Source organism: Pelecanus crispus, chromosome 3 (genome assembly GCF_030463565.1).
Source record: "Pelecanus crispus isolate bPelCri1 chromosome 3, bPelCri1.pri, whole genome shotgun sequence".
Lineage (NCBI taxonomy): Eukaryota > Metazoa > Chordata > Aves > Pelecaniformes > Pelecanidae > Pelecanus > Pelecanus crispus.
Genome location: NC_134645.1, coordinates 54462152 through 54484441, shown reverse-complemented (window position 1 = coordinate 54484441; position 22290 = coordinate 54462152). Strand labels below are relative to the sequence as shown.

Sequence of the window (22290 nt, the reverse complement as noted above, 5' to 3'; positions counted from 1 at the left end):
ATGACGACTCCTAGAATGAAAAAAGTCCTGAAATTTTCCACAAAATATTTTAATGCTAGTTTGTACTGTGTAACTGTATATGGTTCTGTGACCCGCTTTTCTGTAGAAATACAGGTCTGTACTGAGAAATATATGTGCACTTTACAGTCCCATCATTGTTGTTTTTTTAAAGTAAAAATCTTATTCAGTTAAGTGGTTAGCATGTTGGATTACTGTAATCATTTTAATTGCTGAAAGTACCTGTTGGTTTGACTAGGATGAACTGAGCAGCTTCAAAATTATTTTTACCTGTTGTGGTTTAACCCCAGCTGGCAACTAAGCACCACACAGCAGCTCGCTCACTCCTCCTCAGTGGGATAGAGGAGAGAATTGGAAAAGTAAAAGAGAGAAAACTCCTGCGTTGAGATAAAGACAGTTTAATAGGCAAAGCAAAAGCTATGCATGCAAGCAAAGCAAAGCAAGGAATTTATTCACTACTTCCCATTGGCAGGCAGGTGTTCAGCCATCTCCAGGAAAGCAGGGCTCCATCACACGTAATGGTTACTTGGGAAGACAAAACACCATCACTCCAAATATCCTCCCCCTTCCTTCTTCTTCCCCCAGCTTTATATGCTGAGTATGATGTCATATGTTGTGGGATATCCCTTTGGTCAGTTGGGGTCAGCTGTCCCAGCTGTGTCCCCTCACAACTTCTTGTGCACCCCCAGCCTGCTCGCTGGTGGGGTGGGGTGAGAAGTAGACAAGGCCTTGACTCTGTGTAAGCAGTGCTCAGCAGGAACTAAAACATCCCTGTGTTATCAACGCTGTTTCCAGCAGAAATCCAAAACATAGCCCCATACTAGCTACTGTGAAGAAAATTAACTCGATCTTAACCAAAACAGGCACATTACCATAGTAATATTTTACCATAAATAGTACTTTCATCAGCTACAATAAAAAGTCAAACAGCATGATTTGTGACTGATCCCTTCCATGACTTGGAGCAAGTCACTTTACCTTTCAGTATCTCTGTTTCTCAAGATTCAAAAAGGGAGGAATGATGCCGATCTTTCTAAGTAGTTTTATTGATTTGTGTACAAAAAAAAAAACCCCAAAACATTATACAAGAGCTCTCTGTTGTTAACTAGTAGTAGTTCAAAAATTTTGGCTAGGAAGACAACAAGTTGAAATATATGCATGTGTATATATGCACTTAAAAGTTCATCAGTAAAGAACAAAGGAATGGCCTTTGAGTTACAATTTGATTAAAAACATTGCTTAAGCTGAGGACATGGGTCTTCCTCCACAGTCTCTTCAGAAATCTCTTTTAAGTATTATTCTGTCCTCCAAGGACAGAATATCCTCAGATATTTAACATTTGGGGAAATTCTAATATCCTACAGTCTACAAGATCCCTACAACAACAACAGGTGTATGAAAACTCTGGTTTTAATTTGTGCTTTCTGTGAAACAGAACCTTGGGAATAGCCACCACCGGGAGCGAGCTTTGGTATCTGTGAGATACTTACAGAGAGGTACCTAGACATATTCGGGGGATTAAAAACCCCTCTTTTTGAGATCTGGCCTGCCTTGAAGTGAAATCTGATAAACTGAAAGAATGTCTGGGACATTTTCAGATGCTAACAAATGTCCAGAGATAAGATTAGATCTGACTGAACTTTAAGGGTTGGTTTACCTTTCTCGTCCACTCCAGGACTTCAAAACTGCCCTATCAAGCTCTTAATGCATTGAGAGAAACGTGCTTGTCCTTCTTTAATGCAATACAATTTTATATTTGTAGCATTACCCTAGTGAAATTTTAGAATGAAATGAGAAATTTTAGAATGAAATGAGATGGAATACAAATAACACTAGAATTTCTTTAATATCCTGAATCATGAATAGAAGCATGTCTAGACTCAAATGCAAACCATGTTTTAAAACAAAATTCAAATCCTCCTCCATTTGCTGCCAAATGCTGAGTTCAGTCCCTGAGGGTCTGAGCAGGGTTTCCTCGGCTACAGCACCTGGCATCGGCAGTGCTGATGGCAGGGCAGGGAGTGCCACTCCCAGGCTTGGTGTGCTGGGTGATTTCATCAGCTAGCACAGGTCTTGACAGGTGCAAAGCCTTTCACTTCACTTTAAGGACCATAAAATCCTTGGTGTGTGATTTAGGAGACTGGGAACTAACGTTTTGATCCAGGAAGGGAAAATGAGATCTTTTCCTGATTGTAATCCTCTAGATCTGTTAGTATTCCTTCAATGCATTTCTTCTAAACACAGAAATAACATTTGCTCTGAAAAGAATTCTTGACGCATGCTGAATTTGCCAGACATCTCACTTTGAGACAAAGATATGACAAATGTGCTTCCTAGCATTTTCACGTTGATTTATTCTCCCTCACAAAGGACAACTTCATACAGAGCTTGAATCAGATCCATGTTCACACTTTACATATGCAACATTTTTGTGGCTGACAAAGTTGGCTTCTCATGCAAACTAACTTGGAAATAGAGTCAAACCAGAGAAGGGCATGCCGAGACCGCTATACTTCAGTAGCTATTTTTTTCCAACTAATCATCATTATTATTATGACTAGATATTTACCCTTAGGTGTATTGAGCAGATCATTCTGACTCATCTGTTTACTGGACGTTGTCCTGTTGGGTTAATGATTATCTTTTTTGTCTGAAAGATTTGTTAATTCCTATAACTGCAGAGGATAGCTATTTTAGTACTTACCAGGTGACCTCGATGCTGACATAACCTTTCTGGTATTGTTGGTTGTCGCTTGTGTCATGACATTAATGTGAATTATGGCTGTCTTGAGGATACAAACCCTCATATAGCACAGATGGTCTGTAGGAAAAAAAAATTATAATGACGGTCTGCACATCACACATTCAGACTTCCCTTGCAGACTATGTCCTTTATCATTGCTTCATTCTCTTAAGCACCTTTTAATCAAGCACCTGAGGCATCATTTATTGTACAGACTATGCTCTATAATAAAGACTGTAACTTGGGATTCTGGAAAATACCTCTGCTACCAGCATTATCACAGCATCTTGTTGGCCTCCTCCAAACTTGCTTAGCAATGTATCACCATTACTTCCAAAGAGTTGATTTTTTCACTACTTCTTTGAAAGAATGATGAAAGCTGTGTAAGCTCATTAGCAGAGCATGTGTGTAGGCTTAAAATTACAGATAATAGACAAAGGGTTGGAAAGTCAGTAATTCCTTTACATATTTGCCAAGACTTAGGTCAAAGTTCAGGGTTTCCTTTGCTCAAACTGGTGAAATCAGAAATACCTCCAGGTGTTCTGAGGAGGGCTGGCAGTGCACACGCAACACAGGTGATGAGGCACAGTTGATCTCAGTTGTTTTCTGCAACAGCAAACCATGTTTAGTCTAAATTGCACTCAGCTGTGATGTGTTTTTCTTTTTGCATTAGTATTTTGTATGAGCCAATCCTTTTATTTAATAGCTCTTGGAGTTTTCGATGTACTTTCATAATCTGTTATTTCTACCATTACAGTAAATTCATTGTGGTAAATTTTGATGTCACAACCCTGGCTTCTCATGCTGCTGAAATAAATAGTTAATGCATAGGAAAGTATTTGTGTGCTTAAAAGTAATCACTACAAAAAAATTACTGTCTTTCCACTCAGAAGCCCAGTCCTTGAATGTCACATCTGTATTTGTGTAAACATTTTACAAAAAGCAAAGTGACACAAATGTGTGTAAGGACATTGAAAAACTGGTATACACATAATTAACTTGGAGTGCAATCAGATATTTTACAGGATAATTCAGCAAAAGTATGATTTTTTCCCGTGTTCATCAGCTCTTTCTTCGTGAGCATGGTTCTTCAGTTTTTACTGGTAACAGAGGTGCAAACTCTAAATCCAGATCCTTGGGCTTAGATCCAAGAGAGGATCTGAGGATGGGTGCAGTTGTGCAACTACACCCCATTGGCCCGGGGATGCGGAGGCAGCAGTGGGAGCAAAATCTACCCTCGCCCTTGTGTGTCCTCTGTTTCTAATGTGAAAGGCAGGCACTACATGAGAAGTTGGTTGTGTTGTCTTGACAAATGTGTCCTTTGCTGTCCGGCTGAGAGTGTCAATAAGCAAGTGGCATTATCTGAGATGTTAAATGCATGACATGGGCACATTGCCACCACTGCCCAGAGTGAGACCACTGACTGATTGTGTGTGGACTACCCTACAGCGCTGTGACAGCTACTCTGCCTGGCCACTACACTGCACCTGATCTGAGTACATTATGCTCCTACCAAATTATTTTTTATATATGTCTTGAAATATACCCATATTAAGACGGTTTTCAGAATATTGTTTTAAACCAAAATGAAATATATTTTCCTCCTTTGAATCTCTCAGCATCATTGCAGGTGAAGTTATTTCTTATTCTTGTATTTTTTGTTATCACAGTTGTTCACACTGATTTTTTTAAAGAATTATGTGTGTCACCCTTGCTAGTCCATGTTAGAGAAAGCAGCAATAAATGTTACTGCATCTGGGGGCTGCAATAATTTGTCCTTTTGACATTGACTTAATTTTCACATTTTTCAGGGAGTAGAAATTGAATGAGTGCCATGTTATACTCCAAATATCTCTTTTACGCCGCATGACATCCCCTCTATCAGAAAAAACATAAGCGTGTGGATGTGACGTCTAACATGGAACAATCCCCAAACAATATCTATTTAAGATTTCAAACCATAACAAGTCTAGCTTAAGTCATATTTTGTAGATAAGTTTATGCATCTGGCAGTAGAGTTTTGTCCTAAATAAGCAATGTTAGAAATAAAGAAGTAATGGTCTTAAGATGCTAACTGTGTAAGAGAGAGAGACCATCTTTATCTTATAAAAGAATGTGTTTTCTTTATTTTTGTTAGGATTTTTGCTTAGATACTGAAGTAATGAGTACATAAACAAATTTTGAAGGCATACGAAGTTGGGCCTGATCAGAGCCTTAAAGACATACCAAAACCATCCTGTTTTCAGATTCAACTCTGTTTCATGTCACAGAGCAAATTTTCTAATAGAAGCACAGTGACTGACCAGAAATTACAATTTCCTATGCCATTTTTTCAAAGCATAACTGTGAATTTAAGATAATTCTTGTTTTTTGTGGTTTTTTTTGTTTTATTAACCAGTTAATTCGGGCGATGGGATAGACTACAGCCAGCAGAAGCGTGAAAATATTGGAGATCTGATTCAAGAGACACTGGAAGCCTTTGAACGCTGCGGTGGAGAAACTGCTTATATAAACATTAAATACATGATCCCTACTTATCAGTCGTGCATATTAAACTGAGTTGTATCAAGTGGGATGATTCCATTTGCGTTCTAAAAAAACTGTATCTGACTGTGTATGGCATCTTGTTAGTCATGCTTTTTTTCTCTACAGCTGCTAAAATAGTGGCTTCTGGGATATTAGAGTGTTAGCACTATTGTGAACAAGGCTTTCCAATACATAAATAGTGCCTGTTCCTTTGATTACAATGGTGTACTGTGCTTGTTTGTTCCCTGAAAGAATCGCTTCTTTATAACAGAGCTGACTCGAGCAGGAATCGGAGTTAAACCTTCACTTGTATAGACAATGAAACTATAATTTTCATACGCAATTCAGCAATTGCTGTTCTGTGTCCGCTTGCCCTGAGGGTGATGTCAGAGGCTGTAACAAGCAGAGTTTATGCTGACTGCTTAATAGGTGTTTGTCATGGAAGAGAAACACCAGTTCAGCAATGCCTCTCTAGCAGCTGTGCCGAACAATGTGCACTGACATACAATAAAACTGTTGAATGTATATACCAATTACAGTGGGAAAATTTATATGGCCCATTATAAAGCACTGTCATAAAATTAATTCATGTTTCTCACACACTCCTGATCTCAGCTTCCAGGTGTTTACCTTTTCATGGACCTTGGGTTCCTCTTGGTGAACATCAGGCACAACCACTGTTTTGAAGAAAAAAAGCCCACACAGGACTTCAATAAATCAGATGGAAGATGGAGTGCACATAGTGTATCAGTCCCTAATGACACTGTTAATCTAGGTAAACACAGAATATACATTAATATTTTTAAAGGGCACTGGGTATTTTTTTGTAACTGCAAGGTTGCTATTGCTTTTCTGTTATTACGGTATACGTGTGTACAAACAATGTAACTATTGTTACAGGAATCCCTTAGAATTTCCTACTCAGTTTCTCCCTGCATACCCACAATACAGAATTGATATAATCATGGATTTAAGCAATGCTGTTGAGATTTACTTTATTGCTTTTTAAGCATTTCTGTGGAGTAAACCTACAAAAAATAAAAGAAATTTTACAGTTCTCAAGCACAACCATTTAAAAATACTGCATCAGTTCAAAACAAATCAGGAGATATAAGCTTTGTCTAAAAAGCATGAGATTTTTAAAAGTACAGACTTTGGGCTCATTTTGCTTTTATTCTGCTTTCTGGAAGTTCTTAAAATACATGCACGTTGCACTTTCAAGTGTTTCTCTGTAACTGTTAGAGCTCAAAATGCACTCCTTGGTGTTAGACTCATGCAACTTCTTCCAAGTGCTTATCCACATCCATATTCACACCCTACAAGGCTTGCCTGTGTAAGAAACACAGCCTCTACTCTGCCCTGTTCTCTTGGGTACGCACTGGAAGCGTGGGGAGCACCTTCCCACCTGCTGAAACCTTGAGCAGGATCTATCGTTAGGCTGACATTAGACTTGGCTTTTTCTGTTCTGGGGGATCTTCAGCCTGAGGAATATTTCTTCTTTTATCTTTCTTCTCTTTCCTGTAATTGAAAAAAAGTTAAGAGAAAGATTTTCACTCTTCCTGCCTCTTTGAGTAACTGCAGCATCCAGTGATGCCACCTGCCACGAGCACTCACCAGATCCTGGTTTAGGCATGGCTGCTGCAGGTGTGCTTTTTTCCCAGGCTCTGGGGACCTTTCTTTTCTATTTGGTTTTTGATTCTTTCTGAGTTTTCTTTTACATATTGCCAGGGCTTTCCTCAAGTACCTAGAGTTTAGCCAGTGTCTATCCTGTGACTACCACACAGCTGTGATGGATGAGCACATCCAATACATTGCCTCGCATCTAGGGTATCTGTAAATCTTTTACCTCCCGGTCACAAAGGAAGGCGAAGCGTGGCTGTAGACCCATGTCTTGGGAAACTCAAGACTTCGTCTTCAAGCCTTGCAGCACAGAGTCTAGCAGGATACCACAGGCCACATCTCCTCTTCCAAAAATGCCTTTCTACACAGCCACCCTGGCACTATCAGCTCAGCCTTTGATTACAGTTTCTCTCTCCATTTCCCCTCAGCAGACCCCTGTTCTGCATTGTCCCTGGCACCAACGAGCCATACTTTTTCATTTACTGGCACCTATGGGTTTCGTTACTGTGGCATTGCAGGTTTCCCCTGAGTACAAAGTGTGCTGGAGGACTGCTGTTTGCAGGGAGCTGAGTTATTCAGCTCAGAAACAAATCAGGCCCTTCATAAAAAGAATAATCCCAGGCCACCTTTCACTCCTTAGCTATTTGTATTCTGTCCTTAAGAGAAAGCCCAGTACCGCTCTTTGCCTGAGATCAAAAAACTCCTCAATAGCTGGCTTCAGTTTCCCCGCCACTGGGCTCCAGCCACAGAGCTGCTCACAGAAGGCATAGTACGGGAAAGGGCTCTCGTCCCTGGGATTTCCCCATCCCATCACCCCTCTGCATCCCGGCAGCACTGCTGAGGGTGAGATGAAGTTGCAGGTTCCTCACCACCTTTGTAACTTTATTTCCTGACTCACTTTTTTTGCATCCCCTCCCCTTTAGCTCAACTAGGACAAGACTACTGGCTGACAAAGAGACACCATGGAAAATGGGTACTTCATGCAGCTGCAGACTTGCCCAGACCTGATCCCCTCAGCCCTGTGCTCTTTCTTGAAGATTTCTTTCACAAGATGTTGCTTCAACAAGGGGTGACCTTATTGCAAACCATAAGGGCAACAGAGGTCATGCCCATTCACATTGGGAAAAATAGGTTTTGCAGCGAAGTGCTTTTACTTGCATGTTCAGGATGGGAACATTAGCCTCTATCACACTATTTCTATGACTGGGCCATTGCTTTAAAAGTGAACATTCTCCCATAACCTTATTAATCCTAGGAGCTGGACTGATAAGAAGAAACATGATAAAAACCACGGGTTGGTAATTTAGGAACACTGAGAATAAAACTATTTTAAGATGTCATTTTACTAAGTCAAACTGTAGGCCTGCCAACCTTGACAGTGTTCCCTTAAGCATGATCAGCAGCATATTTATAGGCAATTACAGCACAGCTCAGAGCACTTTATAAAGCACAAGATCAAGGACCCAGGTGCTTAAGCATATGAGTAATACTATGTCATTCAATATACTGCTTAGCTATTTTACTATGCTCAAAAAATGGAATTGTGGTTAAAAAGTAGCGACTGCCTCTTTTCAGCAGATCATATAATTGTGGTCACTGACATTAGGGGCAAGCCAATCAACAGTTTCTAATTGTAATCAATTAGAAGGCACTCTGGGCCAGGTGTTTCAAGGGGTATAAATTAAGCATAGCACCATTAAATGTAACTTGGTTGTACAGAATTGATGTGGTTTGTGCCTTGCTCTGAGGTCATCTGCTGCTTTCTAGCTACTGCAAGGTAAGTAATATCAGTAAAGGACTGTGTGGATTGTTAAGTTAGTCTGAAGTGTTGGTTTCCTGAGACTAAATATTTGAGATGTCTCTGGTTTATTTTAATGAATATGTTAGATAGGTTGGGTGGTGGTTGTTTAGCTTAAGAATAAAAAGCATATGTTAACATTAGGAAAAAAAAAAATCTGCCTCTGGCCTTCTTTGTCTTGCATAATCATCATAAAATGAGATGTCTTTAATGATTCCTCCCCAAACCTGTGCAAGGAAACTCTGTAACAGGTGTCAAGGTTTTGGGAACTCTGGTACGTTGTGAATGCTGGTGGGTGCTATAAAGCAGTTGCTGTGCAAGCTGTTGAGCTGCTGAATGGTACAGCCTGACCATGAGAAGCTGAGCAGGGGCAGAGGTGGCTATGGCTCCTGCCCAGCTTGGGCCAGGGCTGCCTGTGGGCTCCTGCGGAGGGGCAGAGGCTGGCAGAGGAGCGGGCAAGCTGCTGCCAGCACTGGCGGTGGGGAGCTGGAGCCAGGCTTCTTGCTGGTAGCTTTCCAGTGTTTCAAAGAGATGGAGCTGACAAAAGGAGTTTGAAAAAGGCCTCCCAGGAGTCAAATACAAAAGGGGAGGGAAGTGTAAGTGGGAGGGAAGGTACGGGACCCTGGCTGAGGGGATGTTTGTGTGCGGGGGGGTGTGGGGAGGTGTAGCTGCAGCCAAGCAGGGCAAAAATAAAAAGCTAAAGCAGACATTCTGTACTTTTCTAATCCTGTCTGGAGACCCTCTGACTTCCAGAAAAGCATTCTCCAGTCTGAGGGGCTCTGCAGGCAGTGGGGCAGTTCACATTTTTCCACTCATCTGTAACATCCTGTGTTTTCTGCCTTAAATAAAAGCAGCGATGTTTGCGGGAAGTCTGTACAAAGCCTGTCTGCTTGCAGCCTCTTGGAGCTGCTTTGTGCCTCCTGGAGACTGGGAGAGGAAGGTTCATGCCCTGGCAGGACAAGAAGTTCCCTGCACAGGCCCCATAATCCTTCCGGCGCGTGAGGGGAGGGAAGGGGAGCGTGTGTGTCGGGGCATACCTTAGCTGTGCTTGTTCTTCCCTAGCGAATACAGCCTGGGTATGTCTGTGGGGCTCCTCCCTGAGCTCTCACCTCCTTAGGATAGCACATCCAGAGGTAGGAATGGGTCTCCCAGCACCTCTGGGGTGGTGGGTGCCCTCCAGCATGGCTTCTGGTGAGGCGGGTGGAAGTCTGCCTGAGCTGAGGGGGACAATCTGCAGCCTTAGGGAGGAAAGCGCGTGTTTCTCGCAAAGCTGGGAGTCAGCTGTATGCCCAGTGTCCCTTTTGTGATGCCAGTTTGGGTGTTTATTCCGCAAATCAACAAATACTTCATGTTTTACCAACGCTCGGGAGCGAGTTGGGCAGCTACGGAACTGCGCAGCTCTTGCAAACCGCCGGTTCGTAAACCCCCGCGCTCTCCGTATGCTGGGGGCCGTGGGCGCAGCAGGGCTGTGCGGCGTCACTCGGGGTCAGCGTGCCCAGCGCTGGTGATCACGCTGCTCCCCTCTCTGCACTTCCCCGTTAGCAGCGGAAGCGCCGGATCTCGGCCACCCTGCTGGGGCACTGGCTGGCCAGGCTTGTGCCCCGAGTCCTCTTCCTCCAGCAGGAAGGGAGGGGAAGGTGACGGCTGCTCAGACTTTTTGCCAACAGAGCCCCCTCACATAGAGCAAAAACTTTAAGCTACAGAAGAATGGGCATCTTCATGGGGGAGGAAGCACGGGGCACAGCTGTGCTGGCATGGCTCTGGCTAGAGGCATTTTGGGGACTGCACCCTCTCTGGTGCTGCTGGCCCTATGGGTGCCCACGTGCACAGAAGCCCTCTGCAACTCTGCATCTGCTGTGGTCTGCTGACCCTGCTGAGGGCATGGGGTGAGAGGGGATAAAATGGGAGCTAATCCTGGTGCTTTACAAATGCCAAAAGAGAAGTTAAATCCCAGCTGCCTTACTCTGCCTTGGTGAGGGTGGGTTAAATGCATTGAGGTAGCAGGAAGAAAGGGGGCATCTAAACAGAGCATCATAGCATTGGGTCTTGTACAACTGTCTCAAGAAATGAGTATGATGTACCTTTAGTTTATTAAATGATCTAGGCAATCCAAACTTCCTGTTTTCATCTGCATCAGCATAATGGTTTTAAAAAAAAAAAAAAATCAGATGTTAAGGCTGTTGGAGGGCAGAAGGGGAGCAGCTGCAAGCCAACCTGCTGCCTCAGCCTGCTCCACTGGAGCAACACTGGAATGTGTTGGTCTTGGGTCTCATCTCTGTATGTCTTCCAACTCTGGCCATATGATACACAACTTGGTAGAGATGAATTGATGCCAGCATACTTGGTGTGATTGCAGATAAATGCATGGGTGCTTTTGGTGGCATACAGCACATCTGTGTGCAGATATAAGTGTTGCAGCCACTAGCATTGGTGACCACTGTAGCTCTGTGCCTTCCATGGAGTCATGCTGACCTGGCATGAAATCACATTGCTCTCTGATAAGGGTAAAGTGATCAAAGAAAACTTGTGGACAAACTCCTTGAAAAATGCTGGGAAGCTCAAGGAGGTCTCCACATTGCAAGCACATCCTGTCCACAATGTGTACAACAGTGTTGGTTGCTGAGGCTCACTGAGTGTAGGCCAGAAAAAATTAATGTCTGACATAAAGCAGCTACCTCATGTTGCACACTATTGCATTAAGGGGGGAGGAGGGAGTGCCTTTAAACGTGTGGCCCATCCAACTCTGCTTCAGATTTCAATTTCTGTTTTCTGGGTGTAATTTCTAAGTCCTTCCCTAAGGAGCAATACCAAAAAGCAGCTCAGCTTACCGAACTCCAGCCCTAGAAGCAGGGAATGCTATCCCCGCATCTCGCCATCTCCATCTCGTGCATTAGTCCCATTACTTCATTTTTGCATGTTCTCGCTTCTAGCTTCTCCTGGGTCCCTGCGGTGCTGTGCCAAGCTGGAAGAGTTGTGGAGAGAGCTGGGAAGGTAGAGGGGCAGCTGATGAGAAGAGAGCGGGAGGGACCAGTTATTCCGGCAAAGGCTTTTCCTTTGCAATTTGTTTTGGAAAATGTGAGTTTTGGGGAACTTGCATCTCTCTCACCCCAGAGCTACTCCCTGGGCAGTAGCTGAGGCAAAACACTTCTGGAATAAGTCCTCCCCTTCTCTCCTCATGCATAATGCTACGGTGCATTGGGAGAAAAATACCAGCTCTGCTGCAGGTGGGGGATGGGGGTGAGAGCAAATGGTGGGAAGCTCTTGGCTTGTGAGTGCTGAGAGGCTGTGTTTGCCCAGCTTTTTGGGCCCCTGAGGCTGCGCATCCCAAAGCACTGCCTCTCTGGGCCGCCATTTGTCCTCCCAGCTACTAGCTGGGTGTTTTCTGTGACGGAGTCTTTCTAGGCTGTGCTTGTGTGAAGGACCGGCCAGGTGCCCCAGCGCTGCGATATGGGGCAGCCTGGGACTTTCCCCCCTTGCTTCCTGTGTGACTTTCAAGGTGTGCTTGGAGAAGCCAGTGCTGCTGGTGGTGGGGAGGGAGTGCTTTTTCTGCAGTCATCTTCTCCTCCAGGTGCTACAGTCTCTGCCTCAACCTGCCCATAGCAACATCCCCTCTTGGTGGACTGGGTGTTGTCAGGATATCATCAGGCATCGCAGGGCTGAGCCTGGCTCCTCCCAGCCAGCAGCGCAACCTGCTGAACCTCCTTCCCCTTTTCCCCACAGGGGCTGATGCAGCCGCTGCTGGTGGTGTTGCCCCAGGGCTGGAGCAAGCCTGTTCCCGGGGCACGTGCTGGGAGAGACCCCCAGGCAGGTGGTCTGCAATTCCCCACTTTGGGAAGCAACTAAATTCTTTGGGGGGGGGGGGGAGTAGTACCTAGCAGAAATAGTGCTTTAAATCCACTACTGTAAGTCCAAAGATAAAACCCAGACTTCTTTCAAAATGCTCTCTGTGTGGGGAGGGGGAATACTTGGAAGCCCTTGTTCAGCCCCACATTTCAGAGTGTGTTTTACTCCTCAGCTGTTCACTGGAAGAACTCTATGCCTGAAACTTTTTTATTAACACTGAATCATTTATGTCTGTTACACAGGAAGAAATTGCTACTGCACTGCCTCGAGAATCAAAGTAAAGGGAACATCTGCTCTAAACTTCTTGCATCCGATTGTTGCTTGCTATGCATTATTACTTACAGGAGTAATGTGACTAAATTAAAGCTTTTTTCCTTGTGCCTGCTTTTATGTGTTGCTTTGGTATAAAATGTGTGGCTTGCTTAAAACCAACCTACAGCTAAAACTATGTCCGCATAGAGCTGAGCCCACGTGTTCTTTGATGCAATTAAGGGCACAACTGGAGCATTCTGAAAGATTGCCTTTAAAAGGCCTTTTGTTCACTCCCTTATAGGGGCTGGGTGTACAAGCGCATAAAAATGCAACATTAAGGGAAAAAAAACCCTCTGAAGAATTTTGTAGACACAGAGCGATGTTTTCTGTAGCTCAGCAGCTGTCTGTATTCAAAGGCAGGGAAATGACTCGTGTTGTGAGGGTGATGATAGTTTTCATAGGAATCCCCCGCATCACAAGAATGTTTCTAACGAAGGAGGAAAAACCCACCAGAAACATTCCAGGGCTGTGAACCTGCAAGCCGCTGAAATCAGCGTCCAAGCTGCTCTGCAGAAACAACAGCAGCAAATCCAGCTACTTCTGCAGGAGGCAGAGAGAGTTAGTGGTTATCTTTCTTCATTTCTGAAGTGCATGCAGTCTTGCCAATGAGCTTAACTGATTGAAAAAATATCTGGAAAATAAAGCTCTTGAACTTGCATGCCTAGAAACCTACCAGCATCATGTGCATAGCAAAGGCCACATATCTCGCAAAATACCACAACATTTCACAAAGGAGGTTTAAGAGCTCCAATTGAAAAAAGCTTTCTCTGTGAAATATCTTTATGGATCTACAGAGCAGTTAAACCCTCCTTGGGAAAAAAAATGTGTACATCTCTTACAGTGCAGCGGCAACAGTGTAACTACCACTGAGGCCTCATTAATAAGGTTTCTCCCTTATCAGTAGAAAGAAAAAATAAATCCTCATCACAGAAAAGAAATTTAAACTACTAAATTCTGACTTTGCTTTTAAATCCTCTGTGTGTGTGTGTATATATATATATAAAAACCTCCTGTGTAACAGCTCTCTGGCCTTCTTTAACAGATGGATCCTGTTACTTAAAGCCAGTGACAACAATAACAGGGCCTAAATAAACTCGATAAGATGATTTTCTATCAATAATTTTGTTACTGACATAGTGCAGGATTGTTTTTTGTGGTCTGTGTTATAGCAGCTTTTAATTATAAGACAATCTGGGTACCACGTGCAGTAGGAAAACTGGGCAGTTGTAAACCCTGCAGTGTTCCTTCATACATACTATAATGGTTGGGTTTTCTCCTTAAAGAAAGAAAAATAGCATTCCCCTATTTTCAGTGGGTTTTTTTAAAACTTTTATTCCTCAAGCATTTTTCAGCTCCCAAAATGATGGTTACATTGTCTCTGCTCAACAACTTCCCTTCATAACCACAAATATTTCCAGCTTTTTATTACCAGCATGTAGTGTTGCACTGTCTTTTCATGTCTCCCATATTGTTATAATTATGTTTGGGGAATGGAGATGGATGGTGTGTTGAGTGTGTGTTTGGTTTCCCCACAGCCCTCACTCATGGCTGTTTTCTATAATTTGATCAATAGAAGGCAGTTGTACAAACAGGAGTTTTTAATTTCCAGTTTTCAGTTTCAAGTTTCTCATGAAAATTTAAATATTTTTCTTAAATTATGCAGCACAGTTTCATTTGCTTTGCCTGAGACATCTCATGACGTTTGTCTTCCTCTCCTTCCTGTGAAACCGTGGGGCCGACCCTCCCAGGCTGCCTGGTCCAGGTGGAGACATGCACCCACCACCCCAAAGGCTCAGGGAAGTGACTGCTCCTTCGTAAATGTTCCCAAATAAACCTCAAAGGGCAGATGTTGCCACTGAGGTGCAGAAAGGTCTGGAAGCTTGGCTGGGTGTCAGGTGAAATGACCTGTGCCCCGGCCCCAACCTGTGGCCGGGCTTGTGAACCAAGGGTAGGAGATGCCTTCAAAGCTGTGGTCTCCGAGGAGGTCAGTGAAAGGACCCTTTCCTGGCACCAGCGGGGGTGGATCAGTGACCGCCTCACCCAGCTGCGCATGGCCTTGGTGGTGGTCAGGCGCCTGCTGAGCCCAGTCCTGCAGCACCCCACCAACCAGTCCCTGGCAAAAGCAACCACTCAGCGTGGCCAGCGTGCACCGCCCTGCCAAAGTCTCTGCACATCTGCTTCCTTCCTGCCGTGACAGATGGCGCCTACAGCTGGGACATCCAGCCGGCAATTGGCATTGGCCGGGCTTGGTGGTTGGGAGGAGGACGAGGCACAGGGGCAAGTGTTTGAACACAGTGATATTTTTTCAAGGGAGATGCTTCTGCTGCTTCTCTTGACTTAGCTTTGCTCCGGGCGAGAACGGGAACGACATATATGCTGCAAATATAAAGGGAGTGGGCAAGAGCTGCGACTGCTCGCTTCCGATGCTCGGCAAAAGCCCGCTTTCTCTTTTACTCCTTGGTGGATATGGTGCAGCATTACAGCTGGCAGGGCGGACCACCGCAGAGCCCTCTTCCCGGGGGTCGGCAGCTCCCTGGGGACAGCCAGCTGAAAGCTGAAGTGCTGCCACGCGGTCGGGAAGCGTTGCTATTTCTGCTTTTAGCTGAGCAAACTGAAGTTGCACAGAAAGCGTGTGTTAGAGCAGAGGATGAAACCCAGTCACTTGCCCTAACAACTGCTGATGCCGTTCTGGTGCCAGACCTCCTCCTCACTTCTTGGCCTCAATGAGAGTAAAATGGGGAAGCGATGCTGTGTGACTGCTCTGGTTTCAGTTCAGCACGTACAAAACCGGCTGTAGCTGCACACAGCAGCCTTTGCAGCTAGCTGTTGCCTGTCTTAGCCTTCAGATGTGCCTTAATAAAGTCAAAGGGACTATTTGGATGAAAAAAGAGGGCAGGAACTGGCCCCTAACCTTACCTTAAACTTATGTTGTTGCTATATAGTAGATTGCATGGGTTCTTTTTCCTGGATAATTTTTCTACCCCAAGCACCGCTTCAGAATGACTGTATTTGCATTTTAACCATATCTTCATCTTATTGCTGTGGGGTCATTTCAGTTGGCTTCTCTGTGTTGCTTTGCTTTGTGCACTTTTAATCTGTTTTACTCATTAGCTTTTAACCTGCATTTTTCTATCTAAATGACTTTCTACAGAAAATGTCAGGAGGCTGGAAAGCTCAGTCTCTTACGTTGTGTTGTGGTTTGATATAAAAGTAGCATGCACCTTGCTTTAAAGACTGGCCAAGGTTAAAATCAGTGATATGATCTATTTATTTAGGAATTTATACAAAACGGCTGCTATCAGACAATAATAAGAATCATGAAATTTGCCATGAAAGGCATTTCTTTTTTTACTGTGAACTTTATGCCTCTTCACTTATTTCAGTAAATGCCCAATAAAAGCGCAATAAATCCAACGCCGTAAAAGCACGTATAGAGGGTTTGCACTACAGGTTTTGCAGCTGCCAGACTTTCCTGCTGTATGTGGTACCCAGCCTCCCTGTGGTGCCAAGGGCTGCCTTTTGGGACCTCCCCACCACGTGCCTGGAAAAACCCATCTCGCCTGCAGCATGTGATGCTCAAATGCCCCTGCTGCAGGCTGCCCACCCCGATGCTGTGCTTGAGGGATGGAGGAAAATAACATAACTGCAAAAGATGGGGGTGGCTGATGCCCAAAGGCATCTGGGCAGGGAGTGGGGCAGAGACTGCACTCCCTGGGGAGAGGAAGGGGGTGAGGGCTGCGCTCCCCTGGCCATGGGGAAGGGTTGTGAGGAGGGGTGTGTGGCACGCTGGGCTCAGCCCACTTCACATCACAGGCAAACGTGGAATTTGTGAACGAAACTAAAATGGGGGGGGCGGGGGGGACACGACACAAACTTTCTGTTAGCAGCTGCTTGTACTGACATAGGTAATAACCCTTAAGCTTGAATTTAACAGGGAAACATTAAACTGTATGTTTATGCCTTGTTCTTTTTCTCCTATGAAACCCAATTGAAATAGCAGAAATGTGAAGGAAAAAAAAAAAAAACAACCACACAACAGATAAATTAAGGCTGAACAAAGCTGAAAATAACTCGCCTGTTAGACCGACTGTAACCTCGCATCTGTGATACCAGGAACATCTCAGGGAGGGAGGACGCAATTGTCTGAGCACAGGCGGGGAGATGGTAGGGACCGCCTCAAAGTCCCTGTTTTTGCTAGAGCTGCTTTGTGTCTGCACCTTCCTGACTGGCATGACTGCTTCTGCCAGAACTTCCCGGGGACAAAGACAGTGTCCCCTCCAGCCCCAGCTGGAAGAGCAGCCTCTCTTGAACAAGATTAATAGGGCAAACCCCCAAATCTTAAATCCCATACAGAAACCCACAAGTGACTGCTCATGGGCTTTGCCTGCTGAACTGAGAGCTAACATGCTGCAGGGTGGGATGTGCCGTATGGATGGGGACATCCTGCTGCAGAGGAAATGAGTTCAGCCTACGGAACAAGCCCTGCTGCAACGTTTGCCCTTATGGCCAGTAGCTGGGTCCTGTGCTGCTTTCTGTGGTTTTTGTCCCTGGCTTCTCTTCCTCTTCCAGGAGAAGGAAACCCACGCCTTGAGGGCAAAATGCAGAGCCCTCTTCTCTTGCCTGCACCAGGTTGTTGTCCTGTCTCGCTTTCTCCACTGCCTCGCTAACCCTGATTTATAGCTGTGTACGGAAGAGCAGAACCAGCCTTCCTAGTAGGTCACAGTCATTTTCTAGCTCAGTCCTATGTTTATATGATTTTTTGACCACGTTCTCCTTGATCTAGTGCTGCCATCTGAGTCAATAATTAAAGCAGCCTTTCAGACAGCAGACTAGAGAAACAGCAGCAAGTGCTGCTGAGGAGGTGGCTGGCACACAGACCATGCACGTTAAGCTTTGTCTCCCTGTCTAATGTCCTGTTTGGGAACCAGGTGGAAAGTCCTTCCATGGACCACTCCATAGTGCTGAAACAGAAATATACAGCTGCTGTTTCAAGGGGATGGATCTGAGCTGACCTGCAGCTGAGCAAAAATGTCCCGGTAGATTATGTCCCAGTGAATGGTCTTCCTGCCAGGCCATGGAGAGGCAGCAGAAATAAACTGCTCTCCCGGCAAGTGCTGCTCAGATCTGGTGACCTGGTCCCAGCCTGTCTCCTCCTCTTCCTTCTGTGGTGTTTAGCTCAGCACACCAGCACGTGTTCAGAAATGCCTCTGAGCAGGGACAGAGCCCACTGCAAGCAGAAAAAATGGAGCTGAGCTTCTCTGAAATTAAGGTTTGCAGGGAAGAGCAGAAGCAGCAACATGGGCATAGGAGGAAGCAGTCAACATCACAGGGCTGAAGGATTGAGATGTTTTGCTGTGTTAAGAGGAAGGCGAAAAAAGCTAATGAGAAAAGGAGCAAATGTCCTGGGAGGAGATGGAATAGACCAGTAGTGTATGGGAGGAGAAAGACAGCAGGGGGGAGAAGGCCAAGGCAAGGAAGGTTCATGGTGGAGAAGAAGGAGGAAGATGCAAGTTAACTAAAGAGCAAAGAAAAATACGTATCCCTGTGGTAGGTGAGCACAGGTGACTGAGGAGGAGGCAAAGCTCTTACTGTGCTTCCTCTGCTCTAACAGGAGGACTTGGCTGCTAGATCTCCTGCTCAGACAATATCCTTGGAGCTGCCCGCCCACTCCTCTGGGACATACCGATCCTGAGCTTGTACTGTGGGACACCACGGTGCTGAAAAGACATTAAGTGCATAAAATTGTGATACAAGACAAATAGATACTTATCCATGTGTAGGAAAGAGAATACTGCTTAAATATTTAATCATGTTTTGGTTTACAATAATTGAATGGTGTTAAAGCATCTAATACATGCTCACAAAAAATCGGCATTTTAAAGCTATAAATTATTCTGGTTGATTTCTACCACCACCCCCAGCCGCCCAGATAAAAGTAACCATTTGACAACAGGTTCCCTCAAACAGTACAGCCCATGATAGTCTCATTACAAGCTAACATATTCTCTCACACGTCTGAACCAAACCACTGAGAAAGTAATAAGTAATCATTCATAGATGCAGACTGGTGGCTAATAGCATCCTCACTTACCTTCTAAACACTGAGCACAGTTAAAATAAATTCAGGATCTATGCATGCGGAAAACTCAATTGCAGTCGCATCGGAGGTGAACCAAAAATGGAAGCATTCAGAATTGCTAGCATAAAATCCAAATAATGACCTGTAATAGATGTCAGCCTGAGAGGACAACACATCCCCTGTAATAATCTTAAAGGGACTTTGTCAGTGTGTTCAGGGCCCACACCCCAGCAAATATATGTAATTCTGTCCAAGTAGATGTGCTATGCAACTGAGTGCTAAAGCTAGGTAGGAAAGCCTCTCCCAGTGAGGCCTCAGGAGCTGTGTGTTGTTTCCTTTTTTAGACATGTCTGGGCTTCAGTCCCTGTTGTGTTACTGGAGAAATATGCCAGTGCATCTACTGGATACAAAGAGCATAGTGGAAAGCCAGATGAAGGTGAATGTGCCACTCTCTGTTCCTTTATTGAGGCTGTCAAGGCTTCCAGGGCCTGTTTAAATAGGGAAATATTTTAGATGTCCATTTTTTTTAATTATTTTGAAATTATTTTAAAAAATCAAACAGGTGAAGAAGGGTCTGTTTATACCTTGCAGATTTCTTAGGCTGTGGTAGATGCTTCAAGTCACTGGCGTTTTGGAAATTAGCCCTTCAAACTTGTCATGCTTGACCCACGATTGCTTCTTTGCACGGGGCAGCAGCACGGACGTGCTGCAGGTGCGTTACATGGATACACCCCAGGTGGCCAGGCAAAATGAGAGAGCTGTCACAAGTTCTGCAGTGCATGGAAATGGCGATTTTATGGATAATACTATATGGTGATTTATTAAAAGCTCTGATCCTCCAGCAGCTTTTACTATATCATCATAAACCAACACTCCTGTATAGTACATTAAGCTGGGTAATTCTGTTGGTTCTTCACTAGGGCTGGCAAAAGTATATTTAAGGTTGCCTCATGTGGGCTGGTGAGCTCAAAATGTCATTACTCTAAACAGATCATCAAGAGGGCGGAAAAAACCACCTGGTCAGCACAGCGTGGATGTTTTGCAGGATAAGGGAGCCTCATATGGAAAGGAAAACACAGCTTTCAGCTACAGCAGCCAGTGCCAGTGGCTTACACACCTGGAGTGACTCTACTGTCAGCACCAGCAAAAATAATGGCAGAATTTCTCTCTCTGGGTTTAATGATTAGGGCAGGTAATTAGAGCTCATTGGTTCCTGGCCCTGCTCTGCTATTGACTTGCTGTGGGACATTTGGGTTGTAGCGTGACCTCTTTATGCCCTAATTTTCCCTTCAACAGCATGGGAGTATTAGCTGTTTTGTTGAGGTGTTGTGATGCTCAGTTAATTGAGGGAACATGCCAAATATGTTGAAAACAGTATTCAGAGTGCAGTGTTATTAGGATGTATACAAGCCTACATTTTGGGAAACATTTAAATTCCACCTCTTAAATATCCTTTGCAAATGGAACTTGCAAAAAAGCAGGGCAAGCAGTGCTAACACAGCTTTGCCACACACTGTCAAGTGCTTATAAACTCTATTTATAGCTACAGTTAAAGATTCAGATATGCAAGTACTCCATTAAAAGACCACATTAATGAGCCCTTAGAGAAAATATCTCACAAAGCCTTTTGAGCTCATAACTGCTCAGTTGTACAGGGCTTCTTGCTTGTTAACATTCATAAAATATAAATACTGTATACTAAACACCAGCACTTTGTGGATTGCAGTGACTTATCTCGCCATCAACAAGGTAACTTATGCATGTGGAGAGGCAGCAGCGTCGGTGGGGCGGCAGAGCTCCGCTGCAGGCTGTCAGTCTGCACCAGTCGCTCACACGCTGCCTTATCTGGGGGCCTTTCTTTCCAGTGCAAAGCCGAGTGTCAGATTGACTCACAGGTCACTATCTGTGAGTATAATTTCAGAGAGAACAATCAAACCTATTAGCTGAGAGTGGCAGAGCTGGGCCTTCTTGCAGCCACAGCTCCAGAGCATGGCAGGTATTCGGAGCAAAATCTAATAGATAAAAGTCACAGGAGATTTTTTTTTTTTTCCCTTTGACATAAGCTAGCTGATGAGAAGTGTCATTTGAGAGAGAAAAAAGTTGCTATATTTGATTTGTCATTATTTCCCCGTTGTCCTTTCCTGTCTGCGATTATGCAGTTCCCATTTTCTCATTCTTTCCTCTCACGGAATTCCATATTTTAGGTTGTGACGGATGTTCTTGCTTAAACGTTTTTGATATATGTTTTATCTCCAATCGCTTTATCAAGTCTGCATTGTGTAAACAAACATCACTTGAGCCCACTTAAGAATAATTCTCTTTAACCTTTAATACTGCATTTCCATCCATCCACGACTCACAAAGCGCTTGAGCACTGGAGAAGGCCATTTCTGTTTTTATATCTGGCTCTCCGCAAGCTGAAGAAACTGAGGTAGGGAAGGATGAAGTGACTCATTGGATGCTATTTGCTGGCACTTGTTACCAACCAATCTACACCCTTTTCTTTGTGCTTTTCGTCCTGTTGTCTTTCAAACAGAAGGTGCCCGCCTGGAAGGAACAATTCCGCTCCCAAAATGAAAAATAAGGACAGCAGGCTTTAAACAGCTTCAGGGCAGTTCTTACTGTTCAAATGTGTCATTGATTTCAATAGTGCATTAGCAGGCTTGTTAAGCAGGATCTAGAGTGCTTAGCTTTATTTTATGGTGGTGAGCACCTGATTGTTCAAAATATTAGCATCTTATTGTAACAGCAAACTGGCTAGTGCAATAAACTGCCCGGCACTGTGACTCTGTGTGATTACCAAGTGCCTGATAAAACAGGGTCATTGGCAATCAGCTGGCAATGTAGGCAAAGGCAGGGCTGTGGCACCATGATGGACTGCCTTCCTGCTGCTCTCCTCATTAATTTCCCTTTATCTGTCTCAGCCTGTCTGTCTGTCTCGTGTCCTGTGTGTGAGCTCCTGCTGAATCCCTCACCCTGAGCAACCGCTGCATTTCCATCCATCTGTAGGTGAGACTCGGACGTCACCTGTGCTGATAACCTGGGAGACAGCAAGAAAATATCCCATGGCCCAAGGGGTGACCTGCTACGCTGGGAGACCTGGGTGGGCTTCCCCTGGCCTGGCTTGGGGAGCTGGCCCTGTGTGTAGCGAGCTGGTGGCCCTGGTCTCAGGATGGTCAACGGGGATGGAGTCAGTGCATCAGCCAGCCAGATGGACATCTCTTCGTTAGGATGAGGTGAATCTCCTTGATGACTCCATTGGCTGTGCAGACTGATCTCCACTAACACAAAGGGGAGCACGATCCCTGGTTTCCAGGTTCCTGTTCAAATGCATGGCAAAATCTTATGGTG

The 22290-nt window shown here is 44.6% G+C and overlaps 1 protein-coding gene across 1 annotated transcript in view; it reads left to right on the top strand.

Moving 5' to 3' along the window:
* PACRG (parkin coregulated) overlaps positions 1 to 5320 on the top strand; it is a 255319-nt gene extending 249999 nt beyond the window's left edge. Inside the window, exon 5 of the mRNA XM_075708150.1 lies at positions 5160 to 5320. Within this exon, the coding sequence (XP_075564265.1) occupies positions 5160 to 5320 (161 nt within the window). The remainder of the gene's footprint in view (positions 1 to 5159) is intronic.
* Positions 5321 to 22290: the final 16970 nt, after the last annotated feature.